At 38.7% G+C, this 23,393-nt stretch overlaps 1 protein-coding gene across 1 annotated transcript; it reads right to left on the reverse strand.

Annotated features, from left to right (window-relative positions):
* Positions 1-1,172: 1,172 nt before the first annotated feature.
* WDR82 (WD repeat domain 82) lies at positions 1,173-21,944 on the reverse strand. Its single transcript, XM_074283417.1, has 9 exons — positions 19,179-21,944; positions 13,447-13,544; positions 10,451-10,517; positions 9,492-9,591; positions 7,599-7,715; positions 6,935-7,090; positions 6,554-6,623; positions 4,608-4,750; positions 1,173-2,841 (listed from the first exon to the last, which is right to left on the reverse strand). The coding sequence occupies exons 1-9, from the start codon at positions 19,337-19,339 to the stop codon at positions 2,812-2,814; spliced, it is 942 nt and encodes a 313-aa protein (XP_074139518.1). The 5' UTR covers positions 19,340-21,944; the 3' UTR covers positions 1,173-2,811.
* Between the last annotated feature and the right edge of the window lie 1,449 nt (positions 21,945-23,393).

Consider the following 23,393-nt stretch of genomic DNA (forward strand, 5'->3'; position numbering starts at 1 on the left):
TCCAAAAGTCTGCCTTAGCCTATCCTGTTTCTTCATTCAGCTTTGGCCTCCTACCTTTCCCAGCATCACAAAAAGTGTCAAAGATCAAAATGCTAGAGAAATGCAAATTACTAGTAGACACTTCCTCCCAACTGTGTCCCAAATAACCCCAAATTGAGTTATTAAAGGCTTACCTATAAGCTGCACAGGAGAGAATATAGGTGGTTACCAGTACTGATTAAGAATGGGCCAAAAGTCATGAAAAACGATCTTTAGGCTCATAAGAGCTTTGAACGTGAGAAAAATTGAAGGATGGAGTGAATGCTTCGTGCAACTTATGGATATGCTGATTGGCTTTACATAGTAACCATAAAAATATATTCCCAATAGTATTAATACTTTTTCAGTGGGAAGAGCTGACCTTCACTAAAAAAACAAATAAATAAATAAAACAATAAAATTCATTGGTAGACTTAATTCTTTACAAAAACAACTGGTGAGAATCCTCTTACCTCCATCTCCTATATCCACCCTGACTTCTTTTGGAAACAACTGACACAGAATTCTGCTTTCTCTAGCCTATACACATCCTCCCCTAGGCAAGTGATTTTCCCTAAAGCTCTAAGTCATCTACTGTTTAGACTCTCCCAAACACTTATGGCATGAACTGTGGTCCTCTCCATCCCCAGAGCAAACAGATACCACTTCTAAGACTTAAGTAATTATCTCTACACTATACTTTTCATCTAACCCTCTAAAGCAAGGGAAAACCACATCTTTTGTTGGACGTACATTGAGCAATGGATATGGAGGGACCCCCTCCCTTGTTAATAAACAAAACTAAATAAATTATTACTCCATAACTGTTAACCTTACCCCTTGATCTCCTACTCCAATCTGGTAGCTTAAAGATAGTAAGAATCCAATATTATTTGTTTTTTAAAAAGCCAACCTGCACTGCCTGACATAGTGTACACACATGGCCTTATTTATGTACCCTACTTGAAATGTGTCCCTTCTACCTAGCCCTAAAAAGGTTAATTGCTGCTTTCCCACCACATATTGACTTCTACCTTAAAAACAAAAACAAAAAAAAAAAACAAAAAAAACCCCACTCCTTTCAATACAGGAGAAACATAACTTTCTCTTCTTATTTACCCCTGAAGGAATGCAAAGAACACAGATACAAGCAATAAGTGTGCACGATATAATTAGCACAGAGGCTATTTACAAACTGAAACCACTGGTTTGGGAATCACAATTTCTGAGACATTACCATGCAGAGTGACTTTTGTTCACACCACATGCGCAAAGACACACTGGGCTAGAGTACAACAGGGACTAATACTGGAGAGGTTTTCACTATAAAGGCTTGGAAAATACGGAGTAGTGGCTCTTGTAAGCTTGCCAGTGATCATCTGAGAGGGCCAATTAATGGTCTCCAGGTTAGGCAGCAACCGCGCTCGTTCTCCAAGAAATGTAAAAGGAAAAGAGGGAAAACTTTCTAATACTTGTGGCAACACTCTCAGGCATTAAAAACAAGCTGTTCCTCATCTCAAAAGTGAAAGCATTTCTCCTGTGGCCCAGACCCAGCTAAAAAAAATCAACACCACCAAGAATCAGGTGTGAACAAGAGATCATAAAACTATTGTACTACAGCCTGATGTTACGTGAAAGTTTTGTTTTAAAACGAAGGTGCACACACAGAGCTGAAATGTAAAATAAGAAAAAAGTCATATAAAAAGGCTAGACACTAACAAAAATACAAGCCCAGAATCAGCTTTGTGGGTTTGGGTGGCTGGAGAAAGGGGTAGGACTATCTGCAAGTTATTTACAGGATTTCTTTTTTTGGGATGGGGAGAAGGAAGGCAGAGGAAAGAAAGCAGTGTAAACAATTTGGACTCATTCCACAATACTGGCCCACATGAAATAGTTATTGATTTCTAAAGTAAAAAAATAGGCTCCCACCCCCACCCTCTCATAAATATGTACACACAAAAAGATCATTGGACAGAGACAACCTGGCTGTAGCCCAGCTCAGCTGCCATTTGCTTACACAGGGCTGGCCCCCTGTCTTCGAAGGAGGTATGCCTCCTTGACTGCTGGAGGCACTTGACCCATTACTACTTCACATCCCCTTGGCCTCTCTCTGCTCCCCTTGTCAGGAAGGAACAGACTGAGTCAGCCACACAACTAAACTTATACCTGGCACCCTCACCCTAACAGTCTGCAGAGTTCCTCGAGTTCCTTGCAAACCAAGACCTTACATAGCTCTGTCCTTCCCTCTGTACCTACCACATCTGAACTGATTATTCTTAAATTTTTGGCACAGAAGAAAACCCATGGCTATGGAATAAAGCCACAACAATACTGGGAAAATTCAATCATGACACATGCAGAGGGAAAAGGGGAAACTGCACTAGTATCTCAAAACCAGAACTAATTTCCATGCATTTATGGGGACAGGGTGCAGGAAAGAAGATATTGGAGTCAAGATTTTATGGGCTCCCTATACATTCAGAAGAGGAGGCTATGTCGAGGGTCCGCACAGCTGCCCATGAGCCTGACACAACTCGCCCCTCAAGAGGAGCTTGTCACAGGCCACGAGAAACGCTGGATCCAAGTCAGGTCTGCAGCACCGAGAGTCCTTCGGAAGGAATGCAGCCAAGGAGTGTTGGTGGGGTTTGTTTTCAAAAGGATGGGGAGCGATGTCCACGAGAAGGGCTGGGAAGAAGGAAGCTTCGGGTCGGGAGAACGACGCAGTCCCAGTACCCAGCCCCTTTCCTCCTTGTGCTGGCTGCCCTTCAAGGTGCAGACGCTGCTCACGGGGGATCAGTCATCAATGGTGGGAAGCCAGAACGCCTGCAAGGAGAAGAATGACTTTAGTTCTAAGTAAAATAGGAGGAACAATACAGTCTGCTTTAGGACCAAAGGCTTCAAGACACCTCCAAAGCACAAGGGAAATAAACCTACAGGAATCTTGAGCAACTTTATTCTTTTATAAAATGAGTTCCCTAACAGTACTGACATGACATTCAAGGATCTTTCTGGTTAAGGAAAAGACAATTATAGTTGTAGGACAACTTCCAGGAACCTCTATAAGGAAGACCTCTAACCCAGTTTCTTCATCTTATATTCAAGGAAGCTAGGCCCAAGGAGGGAAGGATTCTTGGGTAAAGTTATTCAAATAAAAAGTGAAAAGCACTGCATTCACCTCAGGTCAGGCAGGGTCTTGAGGTAGGATTCCTCAGCCTTGCCAAGCACTAGGCACCCCCCTTCCCCCAAGGAGCTCACTCAAGGACATATTCTTAGAGACAAAGTAGAGGACCCAAGGCAGACTGCAGACAGAGCACTGGAGGGAAGGGGAAAAGTTTCACCTTAAGGACGCTGCTTACCCCATATCTCACAAGCATTAGGGACTCCGAGACAGACCCACAAGTGCTTTTCAGTATGTATGGGCCTTAGAAAGGGGAAAGGGACAAATGCCAAAGAAGAAAGAATAGAAAGGCAGTCTTGGCACAATCTGAGCCTAAGAAGACGACTAACACTCACTACATCTAGAAAGACAAGCTGGGATCAAAGCTTTCAAAACTACATAGAGGAGTTCACATTTGATCCTCAAAGCAATAGGAAGTCACTACAGTTAAGTAGCAGAGTGATACAGTCCATCTACATGTAAGAAAAAGCATTTTGGGAAGCAATATGGAGGTTGCACTATTAACTTGAGGCAAGGAGAGAAAAAGCAGGGCACTGTTGCAGTAAGCTAGGTGAGAGATGTGGGGTGGAGCGATGTACTAGGAGAAGCTGTGATGGTAGAAATGTCAGGATTTGCCAGTAACTGACTGATCTGTGGGGTGAGGAAAATTGAGATGCTTAATAGTAAGGTTACAAAAACTTGGGACCCTGGCACAGTAGAAAGTACTGAGCTGGAAGTCAGGAGCTCAGGATTCTAATTCTCCCTCTATCACTCTGAATTTCCTCTGCTTCCAAGGGTTGGGCTAGAGGAAGACCAATAGTATTAACATCCTAGGAATTTTTGGCAAGGAAAAAGGGACAATATATAACAGGGTAAATTCTGTAGTAAAAATTCATATCTTGGTCTTCTTTCTCCCCAATTCAGTTTGCAGATATAGGAATAAGTGCTGTGTGGAATTAGAAAAAGTGAACTACAGATGTGTTCTAATGTTATTTGGGAAAGGAAGGATTTTCCATAGTCTATTAAAAGCAGTTGAAGGCTTCTAGAGTTAAAAAGAGCAGAACTTAATCTTGGATTGGAAATATATAAAATATATAGATGAATTAAACAAGAAAATAGAATGACTCAAAAGGATAAGAGTCCAGGATCATTCCAGGTACCTATCTTTGGATAGGTAATACAAGGAATCCAGGAAGAATTTTTCTCATGAAACTATATATTACACACATGGATTATTTAAATAACATGTGTACATTACCATAGTTGGTCATGTGACCTGTCAAATAGGATACTAGAGGAGAAGACCCATAGGAAGTAAAAGAAGGTAAATCAATAAATCCCAATCCCAGAACTAGTGTCTTTGTGGGAGACTTACTCTTGGGATTCGGCAAAATTCATGTTTACCTGAGGCTATGCATTTTGCTATACTCACCATGTTAGAACATGCACTGGCAAAGGTCATGAACTTGGGGTTGAATTGCAAACAGGTTATGGGACCAGTATGTTTCCCATCCAACACAGCCACCTTTATGCCACTTTCTCCGTTCCAGACGTGAATTTTACCATCATCAGAGCCTAGAGATGAGAAATAAAACAATTACATTAAATTAAAGTTACATAGCATGGAAAAAGCACAGCAATTCTCTGGTAGAAATGCAGAAAAGGCAATTATTAGGCAAGGGTATCTCACTAGAAACTATTAAAAAAGGAGTATAATATTCATTACCTTTCTTACCTACTTAACACCTACTAGAATGACCTCCTCCCCCTTTTTGCTGAATACTTACTTTACCTTGCATGATACTATAGTTTACAATCCAGTACTATGCCTAAGATCTGTTATCATACTCAACCCAGCTGGAAAATTAAGACTTAAATCCATTACTAATTTACCTCTATGTAGCAAAATAGAAGAAGAGCATAATCCTGAAGGGTGTTTCCAAAGTCTTAGCATAGTTAATAGGTTACTTAAAATGGCACTAAAACTTTAGGGACATACTGTATTTTGGCTCACAGACTCAATATTCTATCAAACACCCAAGTTAATTCTCATTAATGACAGGCAAATGGTTGAGATCATGTAATGTTACACTGTTAGTGGCACTTTCCCAGAAAGTTAGTGCTTATAAACACCAATTTTGACAACAAGTTTTATTTAAAAAACCAACCAACAAGCAAACTTCTATCCAGGGAACAAGACTAGCATTCCAAATGTGAGTTTTTTGTTTTATGTTTTTTTTTTTCCTGAGGCTGGAGTTAAGTGACTTGCCCAGGGTCACACAGCTAGGAAGTGTTAAGTGTCTGAAACCACATTTGAACTCGGGTCCTCCTGAATTCAAGGCTGGTGCTCTATCCACTGTGCCACCTAGCTGCCCCCCAAATATAAGTTTTGAGAGAGAGAGAGAGAGAGACAGAAACAGAGACAGAGAGAGAGGGAGAGAGAACCCTAGCTTACTTTTCTTGAGGATTCTAGATCTACAGTGTCAAGCACATACTAGTCATCTCCATCCACCTGGATATCCCATAAGTGTTGGAAATATTTCCAAGAAAGTAATGACTTCCTTTACTCCACAACTCAACTCTCCTAAACTGCTTTTTTTTTTTTTTTTTGGGGGGGGAGGAAGGTACTACCTACCTTGTCACATAAATTCATAACTGTAAAGGTTTCTATAAACCAAAGGTTCTAAACCATTTTTATGCTATATATTCTTTCAGCGGCCTAGTGAAGTTTCTGGAATCCTTCTTCAAATAATGTTTTTAAATACACAAACTAAAACATGTCAAATTACAAGGGAAACCAATTATGCTTATATATAGTTAGCATAAATATTAAAAACAAGTTCACAGATGACATATTAGAATCCCTTGCTTTACTTCAATCCACACCTAAACAAGAATTCCTTTCTATAACACACCTATCTGAAAAGCAACCATCCAGATTTTGCTTCAAAATCTCAGGGAAGGTTTGTCCCTAGAGCAGTCCATTTGCTTCTGGTCAACTCTGTTAAGACATTCTTCCTTCAAATAAGTTTAAGTTTACCTCTTTGCAGCTGCAACCCATCTTCTTTTTGTCCTCTGATACAGAATAAATACAATCCCCATCTACAATACTTAAAGAGATTTAGAGACAATTATGATGTTTTCCCACCCACATAAGTCTTTTTTAGGCTAAAGAGCTGAAATTATATCGCTTCCTTGCTAAAATTCTGTGCCCAGATCTAATCATAATAGTTCAGACGTGGTCTAAATCAGTAATAATGAAACATTTTCATAAGTGATTATTAATATCATTTTAATATTTAATACCAGATTACTAAATGCTGAAGATTTCTAAATCAAAGTTACAAAAACCAAAGAAAGGACAGGGAAATATCTTACCAATCATAATAAATTGAGAATCTGGAGTGAAAGAGGCTTCCAATGTGACAGCTTTGCTGTTGTTATATCCCTAAAATATAAGGACAAAAGAATTGTTTTTCTTGTTAAACAAACAAAACCCACTACCATTTGCCACTCTATATCCACTACCACCTAGGAAGATTGAGCAACTTTTTTCTCTTGACTCCAATCCCAATCTCCCTCCTCTTCCCAGTCTTGTAACAACATACACCACAGCCCCTAGGGATACACTTAATTTTACATACAAACAGCATTTTTCCCTCTGCCATATTTCCCACAATCCAACTAACAAAAGGCAGGCAGCCAGACAGATCAATGAGAATATAGCTTGGAGAGAAAACAGTTTGCAATTTCACTTACCCCAAATGTGTGCATCACTGCTCCCTTAAATGCATCAATCAGACGGATGAAACTGCCATTGGTAGATATAAGGATGAGTTTGCCGTCATTGCTGAACTTTAATCCTGTCCACTCACAGTTCCTATCATATTGCATTTTGAAGGTAGCAAATGGCCCCTTCAAATACAAAAAGAAAGGTAGATTCATAAGACAGTACTAGAACATCAAAATTACTTTTGATAATGAACCTTTATTATTTATCTCTATGACATAAACCCCATCTTAAATGTTTATAAGATCAGCCAATTGTCAGAGGGCAGAAATGGATATAGAAAACTTAGGTTTGTGTGAAAAGCATACTGGTCTTTTTAATGGACCAAAATGTCTCTTAAGGGTCACAAGAATTAGTATTATATTTCTTCTTGCCTAACATGCACAAGGTAACTTAGATGAGAGTTAAAATCCAAATTTTGGAAAGTTACGTGAATTTTAGATAACAGCTACCTGATGGCAGCCAAAACAAAAGAAAATGACTCATAGTTGAGAAGGAACATGAATGTATTAAAATGAGTTAGCATCCACAGCTTTAAAATATCATTCTTTCACAACTAAATTCTGCTATTCTTTTCTACTACTTCCAAACTCAACTCTGAACATAGGATATGAAAAAATATCAACATATTACCTTATCAAAGGAGCGAAGATCATAAAGTTTAACCATTTCAGAATTGACGCCAGCAGCAAAAATTAACCCTTCTGGGTCAAAAGAACAAACAGGTTTTCCTTGGAGATGCATTAGGCCCTATGAGAAAAAAACAAATACCTTAAGAATCCACAGAAAGTTTTTTGTTGTTATTGTTGTCTCCCACCCCCTAAACCCCCCCAAATTAATGAAGATCACAAACCCTTGGGGCATACAAACATTTACCTCATGAGAACTTGAGATTTGGTGGAGGGATGTAAGGAGTCACCCTCAAGAGTTGAGATAGATTAGATTTTCTTTTATAGAATGAAATACACAAGTAACAATTCAGTCTTTAGGTAGGCTATCAAATTCAGCTAGAATTGAACACAACCAACATATTTCTCAGCTAATAATGGATTCGGAATTCTATTCCTTGTTGCCAGTTCTAACCATAATCATCATTTAGGAACCTCAAAATGAGGTTACTATTGTTATGGGAATTTTTTTTTCTTTTCTTTTACCATTCAGGACCACTGCAACTGAAATTAAAGCATTTTGAGGTACATTCAATTCATTAGTAAGGCTAGTAATTAACAATAAAAGGGGTCTCTCAACTTCTCAATCAGACAAAAGACCACAAGACTAGCTTTCACATAAATTATGGGAAGTCCAAGAGAACAAAGATTAAAATACATAAAACAACATGATTGGTTACAAAGTTTGAAATCTGACAATGATGGAAAATAACACACGAGGAACTGCAGATTTAGCAATAGCTTTATTTTCCATTTTGTTGCTATGGAAAACTCATTGGTAGTGTTCACCTACACGGCTAATAGCCGAAACTTTGTTGAACAGCCAGCATTGCAGACTTCCTGGAGCCCACCCGCATCTTGTGAGATCTCCCTTAATTCTACAAGGACAGTCAGATATGTAGAGACAATCCATTTCTTTGAATTAAGGTGATTTATAGGACAACTTAGTTCAGAGAGGAAAACCGAACTTTTGAACTTATTAACTCAGAGACTTAGGTAATGGCTCAAGACAGTTTACAAAATATTGGAGATGACACATTAGAATCAATTACAAAATGCAATCAGAATCAATTTGATTTTGTTAGGACTTAGGGTCAATCCTCCTGCAAATATTAATGAACCAAAAGTCTGTCTTTACATTAACTTCACTGACAGAAACCTATCTCACAGGATGTGAAAATTTACTAGTCTTAAACATACCTTAGATAAGAAGTCAGAGGAAGAATGCCTAACTCCTTGGCAACCCATAAATTGTCCTCTCTTAATCAGCTTCAACATTATACATATAGTTTAATTGTAACCTAAGTTTATCTAAAGACTCTTATCTAATAAAGCTGTTTTTAGGGGAAATATGAGATCACGTCCTCTGCTTAACTTTGCTCAATTTTTATGACAATAAAGGAAGTATGGGATTGTGGCTCCAATTCCTCTTTAATTTGTATGATCTAAGATCAATGAACAAGATTGCAGCATGTAAAAGTACTTCTCAATTCCTCTAATATAATTTTGCCTATAAGAAAGCTGGTTAGAATTCTAAAGATTGTTCAGATTTTCTTTGGAACCCAAACTTTTACTTGAGTATAATAATAAAACCTAGTTTAGATTAGTAACCTGTGTCATTTCTACACTGTGGCAAATATAAATATTTTACCACATCACATGAAAAGATATTTCTTCCATCAACCAATACACCAGAAAACATAAATTTTGCTTAAGATTTAGAAAAACTAATACTGAAAGTTTTTTAACTCAATGAATGTCAAATTCCAAATACACTAAGTAATGTATTAAAACCTATAATTTCTAAAGTTGTGATTAAAAACTAGGCTCCTCGGACCTAACAATTCTTATTACTCACCTGGCAATTAGGAGACCGAAGGTCCCAGAGTCGGATGGTTTTATCCAGAGACCCAGAGATAAAAGTGTCATCTATTGGTGACATGGACAAGGCTACCACCCTGAAATATGTCCAAGACAAATGCAATTCATGGAAAAAAAAAAAAGGGAGAGGTGAATGTATACAAGCTCCATTATCACTGTCAATAGATATACCATTCTTCTCCAAGCCCTATAAACCCAATATAAATATAGCAAAGGATTTTTTCTCTGCCCAAAGTATGTGTGAAAATAGTTCCTGATAATAATGCTAATGCTAATAGAATGAACATTTATATAATTCATGGTTTGTACAAAATGCGATGTAGATACTATTGGGCAGAGAAAAAAACATGAGGTATTAACTTTTAAAAGCTATGCCATGTAATTTAGGAATATGTTCCTACATGTTCCTAACACCTAAATGTGTGACCCTGAGTCATTTAATATTTTTCAGCCTATTTCCACATCTGTAAAAGGGAAGTTACAATGCTACCTACCTCACAAAGGTGTTGTGAGATTCAAATAAGACGGCAAAAAGTTATACAGTGCTATGTAAAACTTAAAGCACTAAAAAATGCTAGCTTTTATTATTTATTAGTGATACAGAGATACATAAGTTCTGCCAACCAGAGAAAGTTTCACCAGCTTTAAAAAGCATATACATAGATTAAAAAAAAAAAAAAAGCAAAACACAAACAAGAAAAAGAAAACCTCACTAATAAAAAGCTGTTATAATAATAAATAATATTGGATATAGATACTTATATTATGTATCCTCAGTGCTCCAGAAAACTGCCAAATGCAGAAGACCAGTGAACAGACTGAAAGCACTCACAAGGAATTTTTTTTTTTTTTAACTAAAGGAATAACTCTTTCCCTACCTGCTTTACTAGCTTAAGAGCTCTGTTAAGTATCCCATCCACTCCTTTTGGGTCTTACCTCTTGTTATGTCCAGGAAAGTACCGGATGTATTTGTTATCATGCAAGGACAGGTAGCGGATTGTATCTGAAATCACACAAAGTACCAAAACAATATTCTTAACCAGCTGAGAAGTTATTGGGCCCTTTCTTTGCAAACTTCATTTGAGGAAAAAAAAAAAAAAAGGCTAAATTAATTTAGGGTTGGAAGATCTAAGTTCTTTTAAAATACTGATTACATTTTTCCACATGTCTTTATCCATAGACTTCACCTCCCCCAAAGTAAAGAACAGGAAAAGAAAGCATGGTCAGCCAAATTAGCCAAAATATTCCACAAATTGCAATTGACCACAAATGCAAGGTCTGCACCTGAAGGCCCAAAAAGTGAAGGGGGAACATTAGTCTTGATCAGAAGATTCTTAAGAACATAAAAACATCAAGTAAAACTTCTGAAATTGGGGGCAGCTAGGTGATTCAGTGGATAGAGCCCCAGCTCTGAAGTCAGGAGGACCCAAATTCAAATCTGGCCTCAGATACTTATAACACTTCCTGGCTGTGTGACCCTGGGCAAGTCACTTATACCTGGGGAGGGGGTGGGAACCACTTCTGACATGCTAAGTAATGGTGGGCAAGGCAAGAAAAAGCAGTTTGACACAATTTCTCATTAATAAAAATTCTTGGCAAACAACTGCTGATAGCACTTGGCATAAAATTAAAAAAAAAAAATTCTCCATCTTTGCTTCTAGAAAATAAGTTGGATCTTTTAGTTACTACTATGTAGAAAATTACTAGTCCAACTCTTCAATTTAGAGAGAGGAATGGAAGAAGCCAATTATGTGGCAGAATATGAAGTAGATTAATTGGTAGTTTGTTCTTACTTTATTCCCAGACAGGCTGTTAAAAGTTAAGCTCACATGAACAGTCTTTTTTAAAATACATAAATCAAACTATGCTTCATTAAATATCAAAAGTAAATCCAATAAAGAACAAATTTTCACCCCAGGGGCATTTAAAACTGTAAAGCTTCTTTAAAGCTTCTCAATACAAAAAGAACTTGGATATCTATTGGATCAACTCCAATCTGTTCTTATTTTCTCTAAGGGAACTTAATATCAATAATGTAAGCAATTATCAGGCTTTGACAAACACCAAAGAGTTAATTTCTCATAGAAATATTTGTGGGAAAATAAATATTTCCTTTTATAACAAGTCCCCTTCATGGGGGGGGAGGGGAGGCAATATGTGAAATGCTGGAAAGAAGACTGAAGAGTCTTAAGAGTCCTTTAGGTAAAGAGTAGTACTGAGGAGCCACTGGTGAAAGAGGTTCTAGGAAATGAGTCTGGAAAAGATAATCACAAACAAAAGATACCCTGCAGAATGGAATATAAGGTCATTTTTAATGAGCTATCCCATGTCCAACTATAAGGGAGAAGTGATATCTTCAAATAATTTTCTTTTCACTATAATGTTCTTAGGTTTCTAAATACTTGAACAATTGCTAAATAATACTATTTACTTGTCACTTCCGTGACAAAGAGTGAGGCCTAGGACCTAAGTTGTAATCTCGGTTAAGTAAGTGCAATGAATTTAAGGACCAATAACATTTTCAGTACTTTTACCTACCCACAAAGAACCATTAGACCCCTTTTCTGTTAGAGTTACCTGGTTTCCCAGAGGAAGACCGTCCCCATGCTCTGCTACAAACCATTGTTGGTGGCAGCGCTCTGTCCCTGGCAAGGCAGTGGCCTGTACAGTTATCTCCTGTACCGGGTGGTATCATAGACCCTCAAACTGTACAAACTACTACCTCAGCCTGGAATCAGGCAGAAGGAAACAGGGTGGAGGCCGGAGCTCTTCATGAAGAACAGGGGGGAATGAGAGTTACAAGAAAAGCAGCATCTTTAAAATACAAAACCAGCAAGGTATCTTCTTTTACTTGGAGTCTGGATGACAAGCTTTATAAACATGTCTTTCCATTGAGTATCAGGATTTTCAAAAAAGAAGAGAAAAGCCCAAGAGGAAAAACTCTCTAAGTTTGCAATTAAACATATGAATCCTAATTATTCCTTCTTAACTCAACTGCACTGGCTACCCTATTTACTTAGAAAATTACCTATACTCAAAAGTTAGCAAGCTTAGAAATAAAGGTATTCAAGAAATCAATTTATATACAAGAAAGTTTCCTAAAAATGATGCTCCCACTCACCTACCACTAACATAAAGCAGAACTGCAGATATAAGTAAGAAAGCAACCTTATCAATTCTTCAGTGATACACTGGAGAACATGCCCTATGCTATCTAGTAGATTAGCTAGTAAAGTAGAAATAGCTTTTCCAACCAACTACTCTTCTATTGAGGAAAACCTACACTAAGTGAGAAAATTTAATTGATATCCAGCCTGCCTATTATAAAAAAACCTCAGAAGTTTGGTCATCAGTTAAGACAAAATACCAATTCTAGATGACAGTAGCCTTTAGCTTTAACCAATATTAAAAGGAATTAAATTCAGATAAAATTTAATTTCATTTAAGAATAAAACAATGCCAAGAAAGGAGAAGCAATCTTCATGAAAACAATTTCAAAATATTAAGAATATATAGCTGTCAACATACTGAAATGCCATTATCACCTGTGAATCAATGAAATCCTCAAACCATTTCTTTCCTGTACATTACTTTGTGTATAAAGCAGTTCCTTAATGGTGTGCTTAATCCTACCATTTAAAATAGCTTCTCTTTCTTAAGGCTACAGTTTTCTCCTTGTTTCTCTGACTCATCCCCATCTTAAGTTAAGACATATACATCAACCCTCAAGAAACTTCTGAAGTAATAATACGGTCTTATCAGAATATTTACTCCAAGAAATTTTGATACCAGCAAAGTTTTCAAAATATTCTTATTAAAATGTAAAATCTAGGCACTGTTTTACAGGGCAGGCAGTGGGGTAGAAAAGTAGACAGAGATCTTAAACATGACTTAAAAAAAAAAAAAAAGAAAAAAAAAGAAAGCTTACTTACCATCTATTTTGTTAGAGCTGTACACTACAGTGTTTGCTGCATGTGTGTATCTGATTAGGTCTACTCCATACTTCTTACTGTACAATGTTCTCTTTGGTCTGAGGAAATAATAAAGCAATCTCAGAAAGGGAATATTATCACCAAACAAACCAATTTGCAACTTTAAGTTGGGGAGAAAAGGGAAATATACTAAATTGGGTTTGATGGCTTCTATTTCTAATTCCTGGAAAGAAAAAAAAAAAAAATCTAAGTTTCTTTAAGAATTTGACCAGTTTGATGTTTTGCTTAACTTCACATGTGGTTCCTTAATGGGGGCTGGCAAAAAGGGAGAGATGAAAAAAAAAAAAAAACTGTTTTAAGTATAACTGGGGAAAATACTAAATATATACACACACATACACACACACACACACACACACATATATATTTTAAGAGTTTGACCAGTCTGGAGACAAAGAGGAAAAAACCCAATCAAATATAAAGAATTTACCTAAACATAGAAGTAAACAGAAAGATTCCCATTTATTTCCTAAAGTTAACTTTTTTTAGAGGGGAGAAGGGGGGAAGATTAAAAAATAATGCCCTGGTTCATATATACAGGAAGAAAGAGGCACTTTCTTGTCAAAAGGAAGGCACTGATATATAAAAACGGAAACTAGAAACAGGGCTTTGTAAACATTGTTAGCATTTCCTGATGGAATCTGACTTTAACAGTGAACTATAAAACTATCATATAATTGTAATTAATTTTTTTTTAAATCAGACATTTTGCTGGGCTTTCCAAATCCAAGAACTATAGCAGTTGAAATACTGACTTTTTTCCAACTATACAATGCAAGAATCATGGCCCTTTAACATAGTAGGAAGTACTAAAAAGTTTCTGCAGAGAAAACTTGGTAAAACCTCATTTCACTAAAAAGCACTTTAAAAACACTTCTAAAGTTAGCAAAGCTATGTATTTATTACTTTCGGTCAATTCTTTTCCCTTTCACCACAGATGACCCCAAACAGGCACAGACAAGCATGCACAGCTGTTAAAGATGACAGATCCAAGAGCTATACAAAATAAACTTATGAAGTTATGTTTACTAATCTGTACAATAAAAAAGAAAATCTTGGTCAAATGAATCTTTTTTTACTTTTGCGCATGGGAGTCAAAAGAATAAAGAATGTAATGTCATATTCCAGTCTGTCATAAAGAGATTTTGTTATTCAAGTTTCAATGAGACAAGAAATTTTGCACTATCCTTCCATGGACCCTATAGATAAATTCTGTTTTACCACAACCTTCTAACCCCCCCCCTCAACTAACTCACCCCATATGAAACTGTACCTACATTAAAATTTCCCCATTCCCTTTCCTTTTTGCCTCCACCTCTCTCCAACAACTGAAAGAATTGGATCACCTCTGAACTTGCATTAATCATTTTAATCCATCTAGCCTCCCCTAGAAGATTGTAAATTCTCTGAAAACTGAACCTATACAACCTATCTTACACATAAAAATAGTTTAACTTTTAAAAGTCTTTAGAAATGTTCATAGAAGAATTGTATAAATTTAACACATATTGGCTTACTTGTTGTCTGGGGAGGGGGAGAAGGAGAAAAATTTGGAATATAAGGTTTTGCAAGGGTCAATGTTGAAAATTATCTTTTCATGTTTTTTGAAAATAAAAAGCTATTATAAAAACAGAAAGAAAAAAAAAGTCTGTTAAATGAATGGAAATATTTTATCTTCAGTCTATAGCTAAGTCCTTTAGCTAAATTGAAAATACTGAATTAGGTTCAAATTTTGGCTATGTCACTATTTGATATTAGGCAAAGTCTGAGTCTGTTTGCTCATCTGTAAAACAAGGACATGTTGAACTACATGACTTCTGATAATCACTGGATACCCAAAATATAATCCAAACCTCATAAAATATGAATGAGTTGTTAATTAACTACTTATCGACTGATAAGTTGGCCCTTATTTGGGAAGCAAGCAACTATGTGGCACAATGGCCAGAGCATCAAGCCTGGAGTCAAAACTGAGTTCAAATGTAGCCCCAGACACTTCCCTGGCTGTGTGACCCCAAGCAAGTCATTTCACCCTGCTTGCTTCAGACCCCCATCTGTAAAATGAGCTGAAGGAGAAAATGGCAAATCCTTCCACTGTCTTTATTAAGAAAATCCCAAATGGGGTCACAAAGACTCGAATATGACCTAACAACAACAAAACATTGTTAGGAGCTAACAGGCAAACTTAGTTATGACTTGAGTAAAACAGGCAATTTTATCTTTATTTTGGCTATATACAGTAAAGAGAATATACATCTATGTGAAAGTGAATTATGTGACTAAAACTTTCAGTTTCCACACTCAGACTTGGTAGACTCTCATGTTTACCAATAAATCTACTGAAGAAATGAAGCAGCTGATGATATTTATGTAAAAATGCATTTCAATATACATTTCACATTCCTGTCCTTGTTGGGAGTGGATGGCAGAGATGACAGGGACAAGAAAACATTTTCATATTTGATATACTATACCTAGTCTGAAGGAAAGATTAGTTTATTCTCTTTAAAGGTTTTGATTTTTTACTTTTTACACATCAGTCATTTTTCTACACACACACACACACACACCAATCCACCTAGTCTGAAGGAAAGATTAGTTTCTTGTCTTTAAATGTTTTGATTTTTTATTTTTTACACATCAATCATTTTTCTACACACACATACTTCAATCTACCTTCCCTTATAACTAATAATTGCAAGCAAATATCTTAACACTGTAGCGCTGTATGTAGCCCCACAAGATTAATTTCTGATCACATATAGATAGTCTTTACAAATGATGGTCACTCTGAAAAGCCACTATACAGACTTAATAACATTTCCAGATTATGGGTTTTTAAAAAAATTATAGTAATAAGGTTTGGAGAGGAAAAGATTAGGAATGCACATATAATTATATCTTTTTGGTAGAATATGTTAAAAAGAATTAAGGTGGAAAGGGAAAGAAATTTGAGGGCTGTGTTAAAAGATGAACAAGGAGTCCTAAGAACTCCAAGAAAACAGGTTTCCTCTATTCTACCGTGTTTCTGCATCAACAATGAGCATTATCCACATGAACAAAAAGTTCTTTGAAGGTGAAATCATTCAACAATTAGATACTATTTTTAAATCTCTCTAAAGAATCTTGAATGTATTTTAACATTATCTACTTCAGATCTTGTTTCCTCATTAGGCAAAACTTGAAGAGAGCAGAGATTGCCTCTTATCTAAACTTTTAACTTACCACAGGAGAGCACAGTGCTCTACACTAAAGCTTCTTCATCTAGATTCTGACTTAAAAAAAAAAATCTTGATGACTATATTTCAATACAACTGTTTCCTTCATAATTTTTGATGTTTTACTTTATGCATTCAAAAACACAGGCTCCACTACCAAAATGTCCTAACACATTCGAAACCCCTGCTTTACACAAAATAAAACACCCTAATAAAATAACTATGAAAGTGAAAGGCTGGAAAGTACATGAGGAAAATTGAAATTCATGATAAACAGGAAAATACTTAGCAATTGATACTTGTGTTTTAATAATTTTTTCTAGTCCTAATGTAAGTCTCAACAGTTAGAAAAAAGGTGCAGTATGCAGATGTTCAGAAAACTTTTTCTACTCCAGAAATACATTGGGAAAGAAATCTTCCTCAAGCTTTAGCAACTTGGACTGGACTCATTCTAAGATTAAGAATTTTTAAAGATGGTCTATTCCAATCTCCTAATTTTATATGAGAAATCTGAGGCCCAGAAAGTTTAAGTGCATAAGCTCACACTCTGAGTAGGCATAAATGATCAAGGGAAAAAAAGAAAAGAATAAAGGGTGAGGAAATTCATGCTATACACTGAAAATCAGCTGACAAGCCACTCAATAACAAGCATTCAATAGACTATTTGATTTCTTCTAAAAGGTGACCTTTTTTGTTCAGCTTCCAACAGAGAAAGAGAATTCAAGCACAGAAAACTATCAAATCCCTTCATTCAAATTTGTCTGCCTACCTCAAGCAACTTCCCTGACTTAAAAGTTCATTCAAGGATACAGACAAGGGCAAAGGGCTACCTACAAGTCTCAACTATCTTATGATCAGTTATTGAGAATCTAGACCACCTACCTACTCCCTCTAAAAAGACTTAACGTCAGAGGCTATTCCACAGATCAAATTTAAGTTGTCTCCACATCATTTAAAATACTAACCCATTAGCAGGCTCTTCAACAAAAATATTGCCAACATCTTTTTTTTTTTTTTAAAGAGCTGTAACATAGAAATGGTAAAAAATGGAATCTGGAGTAGTGGAAAGAAAATAAACAACCTTCACATAAAGTAAAAATGTACCAGACAACCCAAAATCAATTATATTGTAACACAAACACTAAGATGTCTAAGACTACAAAAATCACAAAAAGACATTGTTCCTAAAAACCTAAGTGTGAGACAAGAGAAACTGAACTAAGTAACATTAAAAAAAAAAAAAAAAAAAAGTCTAGGAGGAATGCAGAGAAAAAAACCTGAAGACTTAAAACTAAACATGGGAAAGTGTGGACCCTGAGTCAAAAATCATTAGTCCCAGGAGATGAATGCACCTCATTAGAGTGGTCTATGCAGAAAGCAATGAAGTTCATTATCACAGTATTTGGCAGAATAGGGGATGGGAGCCCGGCAGGAACATTAAGTATGAGAAATGCAACACTTAAAATTAAGACAGACCAGCAAGATAACTAGAGGAAGCGGCAAAAAAGAAAAAAACAAAAACAAAACCCAACCACCACTCAAATCAACACACAGAAAACAAGACGCCCAACATTCAAAGGACAAGTTTAAAGTATTGTGAAGAGTCCTCTCTAAAAGACACTGTTGTACTTCACAAAAGAGTCGAAAAAATACTACCATTATGTACTGGAATTATCAAGAATGTGCTGATTCGGCAAGAACTAAGTGAGGAAGTTGAGTGGGCAGGGGTTATAAAACACAGCCAAAAGTTTAACTGAGGTCACCGGGATATGACCAAAAGCTACACTGTTAAAAAAAAAAAAAAAAAATCAACATGTTTTTGCAATCTTCCTGCAACAGCTTGCTAAGTCTTTTTTTTTTTTTTTTTAAACAGTAAGCAAAACGTTAAAAGACTCATTCGCTCTACGACTGCTAAAAAGTGACCAGGACGTTTAAATGATCCAAGTGAAGTTTGTGCAAAAAAGCACCCAAAAGAATGCAGTTTCAAAGTACCACGAATGTGCAAATATTTAAAGGGGCAGAAGGGGAAAGGCTCCGAGTGGAAGTCGAAGATGTAGTCAATATGGGCAGAAAGCGAAGGATAGCCAAGCGCGGCGGGCTCCCGAGTGACCTTGGACCAGTCACTCCCCCCGGGAGACTTCTTCACTCATCTAGTGCGCGGTCTACATTTCGCTTAGTTGGTTTCTTTTGCAATCCTAGGCATTTTATTTTATGCACTTAAAGCCGTGACCGTGGGAGGGGGTTCCCGGGGGCCGTGCATCGCCGGCCACGCGTGAATGCACGAGCCGGCTCCAGGCGCCGCGGCCAGGGGGGAAGGGCCCAACATTACACAACACGGCATCCGGCTCCCTCCCCTGCCCGAGCCCGCCAAGCGGCGTCCCGGGGGACCCACGAGCGCTGCCACGCGGCGGCGGGTCCGGGCCCGGGCCCGGGGACGCGGGGCGGCTCACTCACTTGCCCTCCTGACAGTCGTACAGGACGATGGAGTCGTCGTCGCTGCTCGAGATGACCGTCTCGCCATTGGGGCTGAAATCGAAGCAGTTGATCTTGTCCGAGTTCTCCCGGAACACCTTGGCCACGCGGAAGCTCCGCAGCACGATGTCCGTGAGCTTCATGGCGCCGGAGACGAGCCGGGCGATGAGGAGGCCGCGGCGGGGTCAGGGGCGGGGAGCGACAGTGGCGGCGGGAAGGAGGGAAGGAGGGAGGGTGGCCGCGAGGGCCGGGGGAGGCCGGGGCGGGGCCCCAGGGGGGGGAGGAGAGGAGAGGTCGAAGGAGAGTCGGGACAGCCGGCTCGCTGTCCTCCTCGTCTCCTTCCTCTGCGTCGTCGTCGTCGTCCCTCGGCCTGGGCCGCGAGGCTTCTTCTCACGGGCTCCTCAGGACAAGCCGGCGCGGCTCCGGCTCATTGTGTCCGCCATTTTGGGGCGAGAGGCAGAAGCAGGGGGCGCGGGGGCGCGGAACCACCGCCGCCAGCGTAGTGCACTGTGGGAAAGGAATCAGGAAGGGGGGGCTAGCGCGGGCTGGGGGAGGGGGTACGGGGGGGGGCGGCGGTGGGAAAAGGTGGGAACCGATGCGCCGCAGCGCCTTCTGGGATCGTCAAAGGCGGGGGCGGGTGGTGACGTCACCGTCCCGGGAGCAGACTTCCGTGGGGCCTCTGTCTCCGGTAGGCCTGCCCCCTAGCGTCGCGGGGGAGGGGAGGGGAGATGAGGCTTTTACTGGGACTCCTCTCCCCAGCTCTCGGCAGTTGAGAAGTGAGAGAACGGAACCTTGGCGTTTGGGGCTGAGCTTTCCAGGGAGCCAGCCTCGCCAGCTGGCTCAACTCTCCCGGAAACCCTAAAGCCAAGTTACAGTCCCGGCCTCTGCCCTTCCCCCACTTTCTTAAAGGCTCTGGGACGGACGTGAACTCCATTTTCTAGGATTCCCTCTCAGTTTGCTTCTGGCTCTGGCGCCGGGCGTTCCTGCAAGGGGCTATGGGAAGGTTATTTAGTGCAGCCCCGAAGAACTGTGGGAAATCGCCTTCTCTAAGCGGAACAATGAAAAAAGCACCTGCCCCGGAGCGATTAACCTGTTAATGGGTCACTTTCCGCTTTATCCTTTAACCGCCACCGGAACCCAATTTGGCTCCTTCCCCGAGTGTCTAACTTTGTGCGCCTTTAACTGGGCTATTGTTCCTTCCGCCGGGGCCGGAGAATGCTTCCGTGCTCGGCGCAGGCTAATGTGCGGGGCCCGCGCGCCTCTCGGGGAATGTTTAGGCAGAGCCTCTGCAGCTGTAAGAATGGAGAACGCGTTAATTAAGAAAACTCGGAGTGCCGATCATTCTTCCTCTCGTTAAGTCCTGTCCGCTCGTCTCGGAGAAGAGGGAACCGAACGCTGACATCACTGGCCCAAGCTCTGGGGCTAGAGTGCTTACTGAGGACCAGCGGGCGCGGGGCAGGCGCTGAGCCGGTGCCCCGGGGGTCTCCGGGGAAAGGAGTAGAAAGGACAAACCAAAAGCAGGATAAACTGAAACTGATGAGTAGGGGGAAGGCGCTGGATTTAAGGGAGCTCAGGGGAAGCTTCTTATATACTGGATTTGCAGAAAGCCAGGTCACCTGAGGAGTAGGGAGCAAAAATCAAATTTGAATCCAGAACCTCCGACTCATTCATTTCAACATAAGCAGAAAAGGCTTTGTTTGTCTTTAAGTTTTGTGTTGAGGTCCCGTTTCTATATCACCATGGTACCCAAAGAGGCATACCATGTGACAAATAGTATTTTTAGACTTTGGTCGGGAAAAAATCAACGTATTGGTCAATACATTGAAAAGATCTAAAAAATTACTTGCAGTGTGTAACAACTCGACCTCCCAGCTCCATCAAAGGGCAGGTTGGAGGTATCTGCTCAGGTCCCACTTAATCTTTATAAATTTGTAAATTAAAAAAAAAAAAATTTAACGCATCATTTTATTCTTTAACATTGCACTTACTGGCTACTCTTCATCCTGCATCAGTTCATATAGATTGTTCCATGTTTCTCGGTATTCATTGCATATATAATTTCTTACAATACAATATTCTATTGCATTCATCCTGCAAGTTCATGTACCACAATTGGTTTTAGCCATACTCCAATTTATGATCATCCACTTTATTCTTAGCTATCACAAAAAGTGCTATTATAAATATCTTGAAGTATGTGGGGGCTTTTTTCTTATTGATGGTTTCCTTGAAGTATATAATCTTGGTAATGTCATTTCCAGTTCAAAGAGCATGGATATTTTAGTCACTGTATATTTATTATTGGTGGATATCTTGGATGCTAAACTCTTACCAGAGAAATTTTGATACAAAAAAATTTTCCCCATTGGACCATTTTCCTTCTTATCCTAGATGCATTAACCCCCCCCCTCCCCAAGCTTTTCAGTTTCAAGTAATTCTGAAGAGGAAAAAGCCCTAGCCCAGAATGTAAATGATCAACAAAATCTTACATCCTCCAGAGAAATCTCTTTCTTATACAAACTTCAAAGGACTTGCAGTCTCCTGAGAAACTCCTTTGATATACAAACTTCTCCATATCCTATGGAAGCAGAAAAGTCTTTTTTAAATACAAATTCTGTTTTATGATCTTGTTTGTGTATAAAATGAAGCTCCAAAATTCTATTCTTTGCAATAGGCTTTTCTACCAGAAAGCTTATTGCCCATCGACTCTGTGGCGTCCCTTTTCTAATCAATAAAGACTTTGTTTTAACATACATTGAGTAGGCCAATTCATTCACTAGAGATCCGGCCTTGGCACTTTGGAAGGAGGAGAGAGAAAGACAGACAGGCAGAAAGAAATCACAGACCCATCTCTGCCCGGAGTACATCACCCTCTTCAAATCAAAGTTATCTGTTTTATCTTTTGTAATTTCCTCTTTCTCTTGTTGGTTAAGAATACATCTCTTACCTATAGAAGTCCTGTACTTAATACTGCATTGCTTCTCAAAGAGTACTTTAATTTCAGCAAAGCATTTAACAAGGATTCCCACATTGAGTCATTAGTGAGTCAGGGCCAGCCTGGAGGGAAATTTATGATTGTGTGGCAATAGAGATCTGTTCTTAGTCCTACACTGTTTGACATTTTTATCACTTTGAATGTAAAACTTGCTTAGTACAAGATGATACAACCTGTCATTAAATGACTTGTATCCAAAGTGATCTCAACAGTTTACATCAATGGACTGAGCAAATAAAAATTGATTTTAACCAGGACAAATAGAATTACAGTTTAAATCAGGAAGGTACCTTAGAATTAATATAACCCAGTTCCTAATTTTACAGATGAGGAAACTGAAGCATAGGGATCTGCCCAAGGGCACCCGTGTAGTACCTGGCAGAACTGGAATTCAGTCTCATTCTATATCTAATATATAATGCTCTCCTAAACTGCATTAAGAGAGGTTTAGCTTTCAGAATGAAGGAGATAACAGTCCCACTTATTTCTTATCTAATCAAACGTAAAACTGTTGAATCACACTATTCAGTTATGGGCACAATATTTTAGGAAAAAACGTAGATAAGCTGAAACTCGGGGGGGGGGGGGGGGGGGGGGGAAAGATGTTGAAGGAACAGGAGACTTGGCTATATAAAGTTTGGTGAAGGGATTGTTTAACCTGGAGAAGTGAGGATTCAAGTATCTTAAGCACTTTCATTTAAATAAAGAATTAGACTTCTTCTGTTTGGCCAATTGTGTCTTATCTGCAAGTTTGATAAGTGCCATTTATGCCTTAATTCAAATCATGCTCTAATGTTAAATGACCTTGAAATACATGAGAAGATTTTAAATGCCAGAAACAGGAGTGTATCTTAGAGGCACTGGAGAGCCACCAAAAGATTTATAAGTAAGTGAATATTGTGGTCAGACCTTTTGTTTATGAATAACAATTTGGCAGTATGTGGAGGATAGATTGGAGAGGGGAGGGATTAGAGACAGGAAAATCATTTATAAAGGTATCGAAAAATTTTAATGAGGTAATGGGGACCTGAATTAGGGTGCTGTTCATGTGAGTGGACAGGGAAGAATGGCTGTAGAAGGCAGAATGAGATTTGGGAACTGATTGGAGATAACATCTGAGAGTACAGATGGATGACTCCAAGATTATCAACCCTAAGTGGCAATGGAAATAAAAGATGTGGATAGGAGAAATACTGCAGAGA

This window comes from Sminthopsis crassicaudata, chromosome 1, assembly GCF_048593235.1.
Source record: "Sminthopsis crassicaudata isolate SCR6 chromosome 1, ASM4859323v1, whole genome shotgun sequence".
NCBI lineage: Eukaryota > Metazoa > Chordata > Mammalia > Dasyuromorphia > Dasyuridae > Sminthopsis > Sminthopsis crassicaudata.

Excerpts from the sequence above, each read along its gene's own strand:
- WDR82 (XM_074283417.1), bottom strand. The coding sequence starts at position 19,339 with ATGAAGCTCACGGACATCGTGCTGCGGAGCTTCCGCGTGGCCAAGGTG. Across the intron at positions 4,751-6,553 it reads TTCTCAATTTATTATGATTG|GCTCTGATGATGGTAAAATT; the intron begins GTAAGATATTTC and ends TCTCATCTCTAG. Across the intron at positions 2,842-4,607 it reads CCAGTGCATGTTCTAACATG|GCGTTCTGGCTTCCCACCAT; the intron begins GTGAGTATAGCA and ends TTCTCCTTGCAG.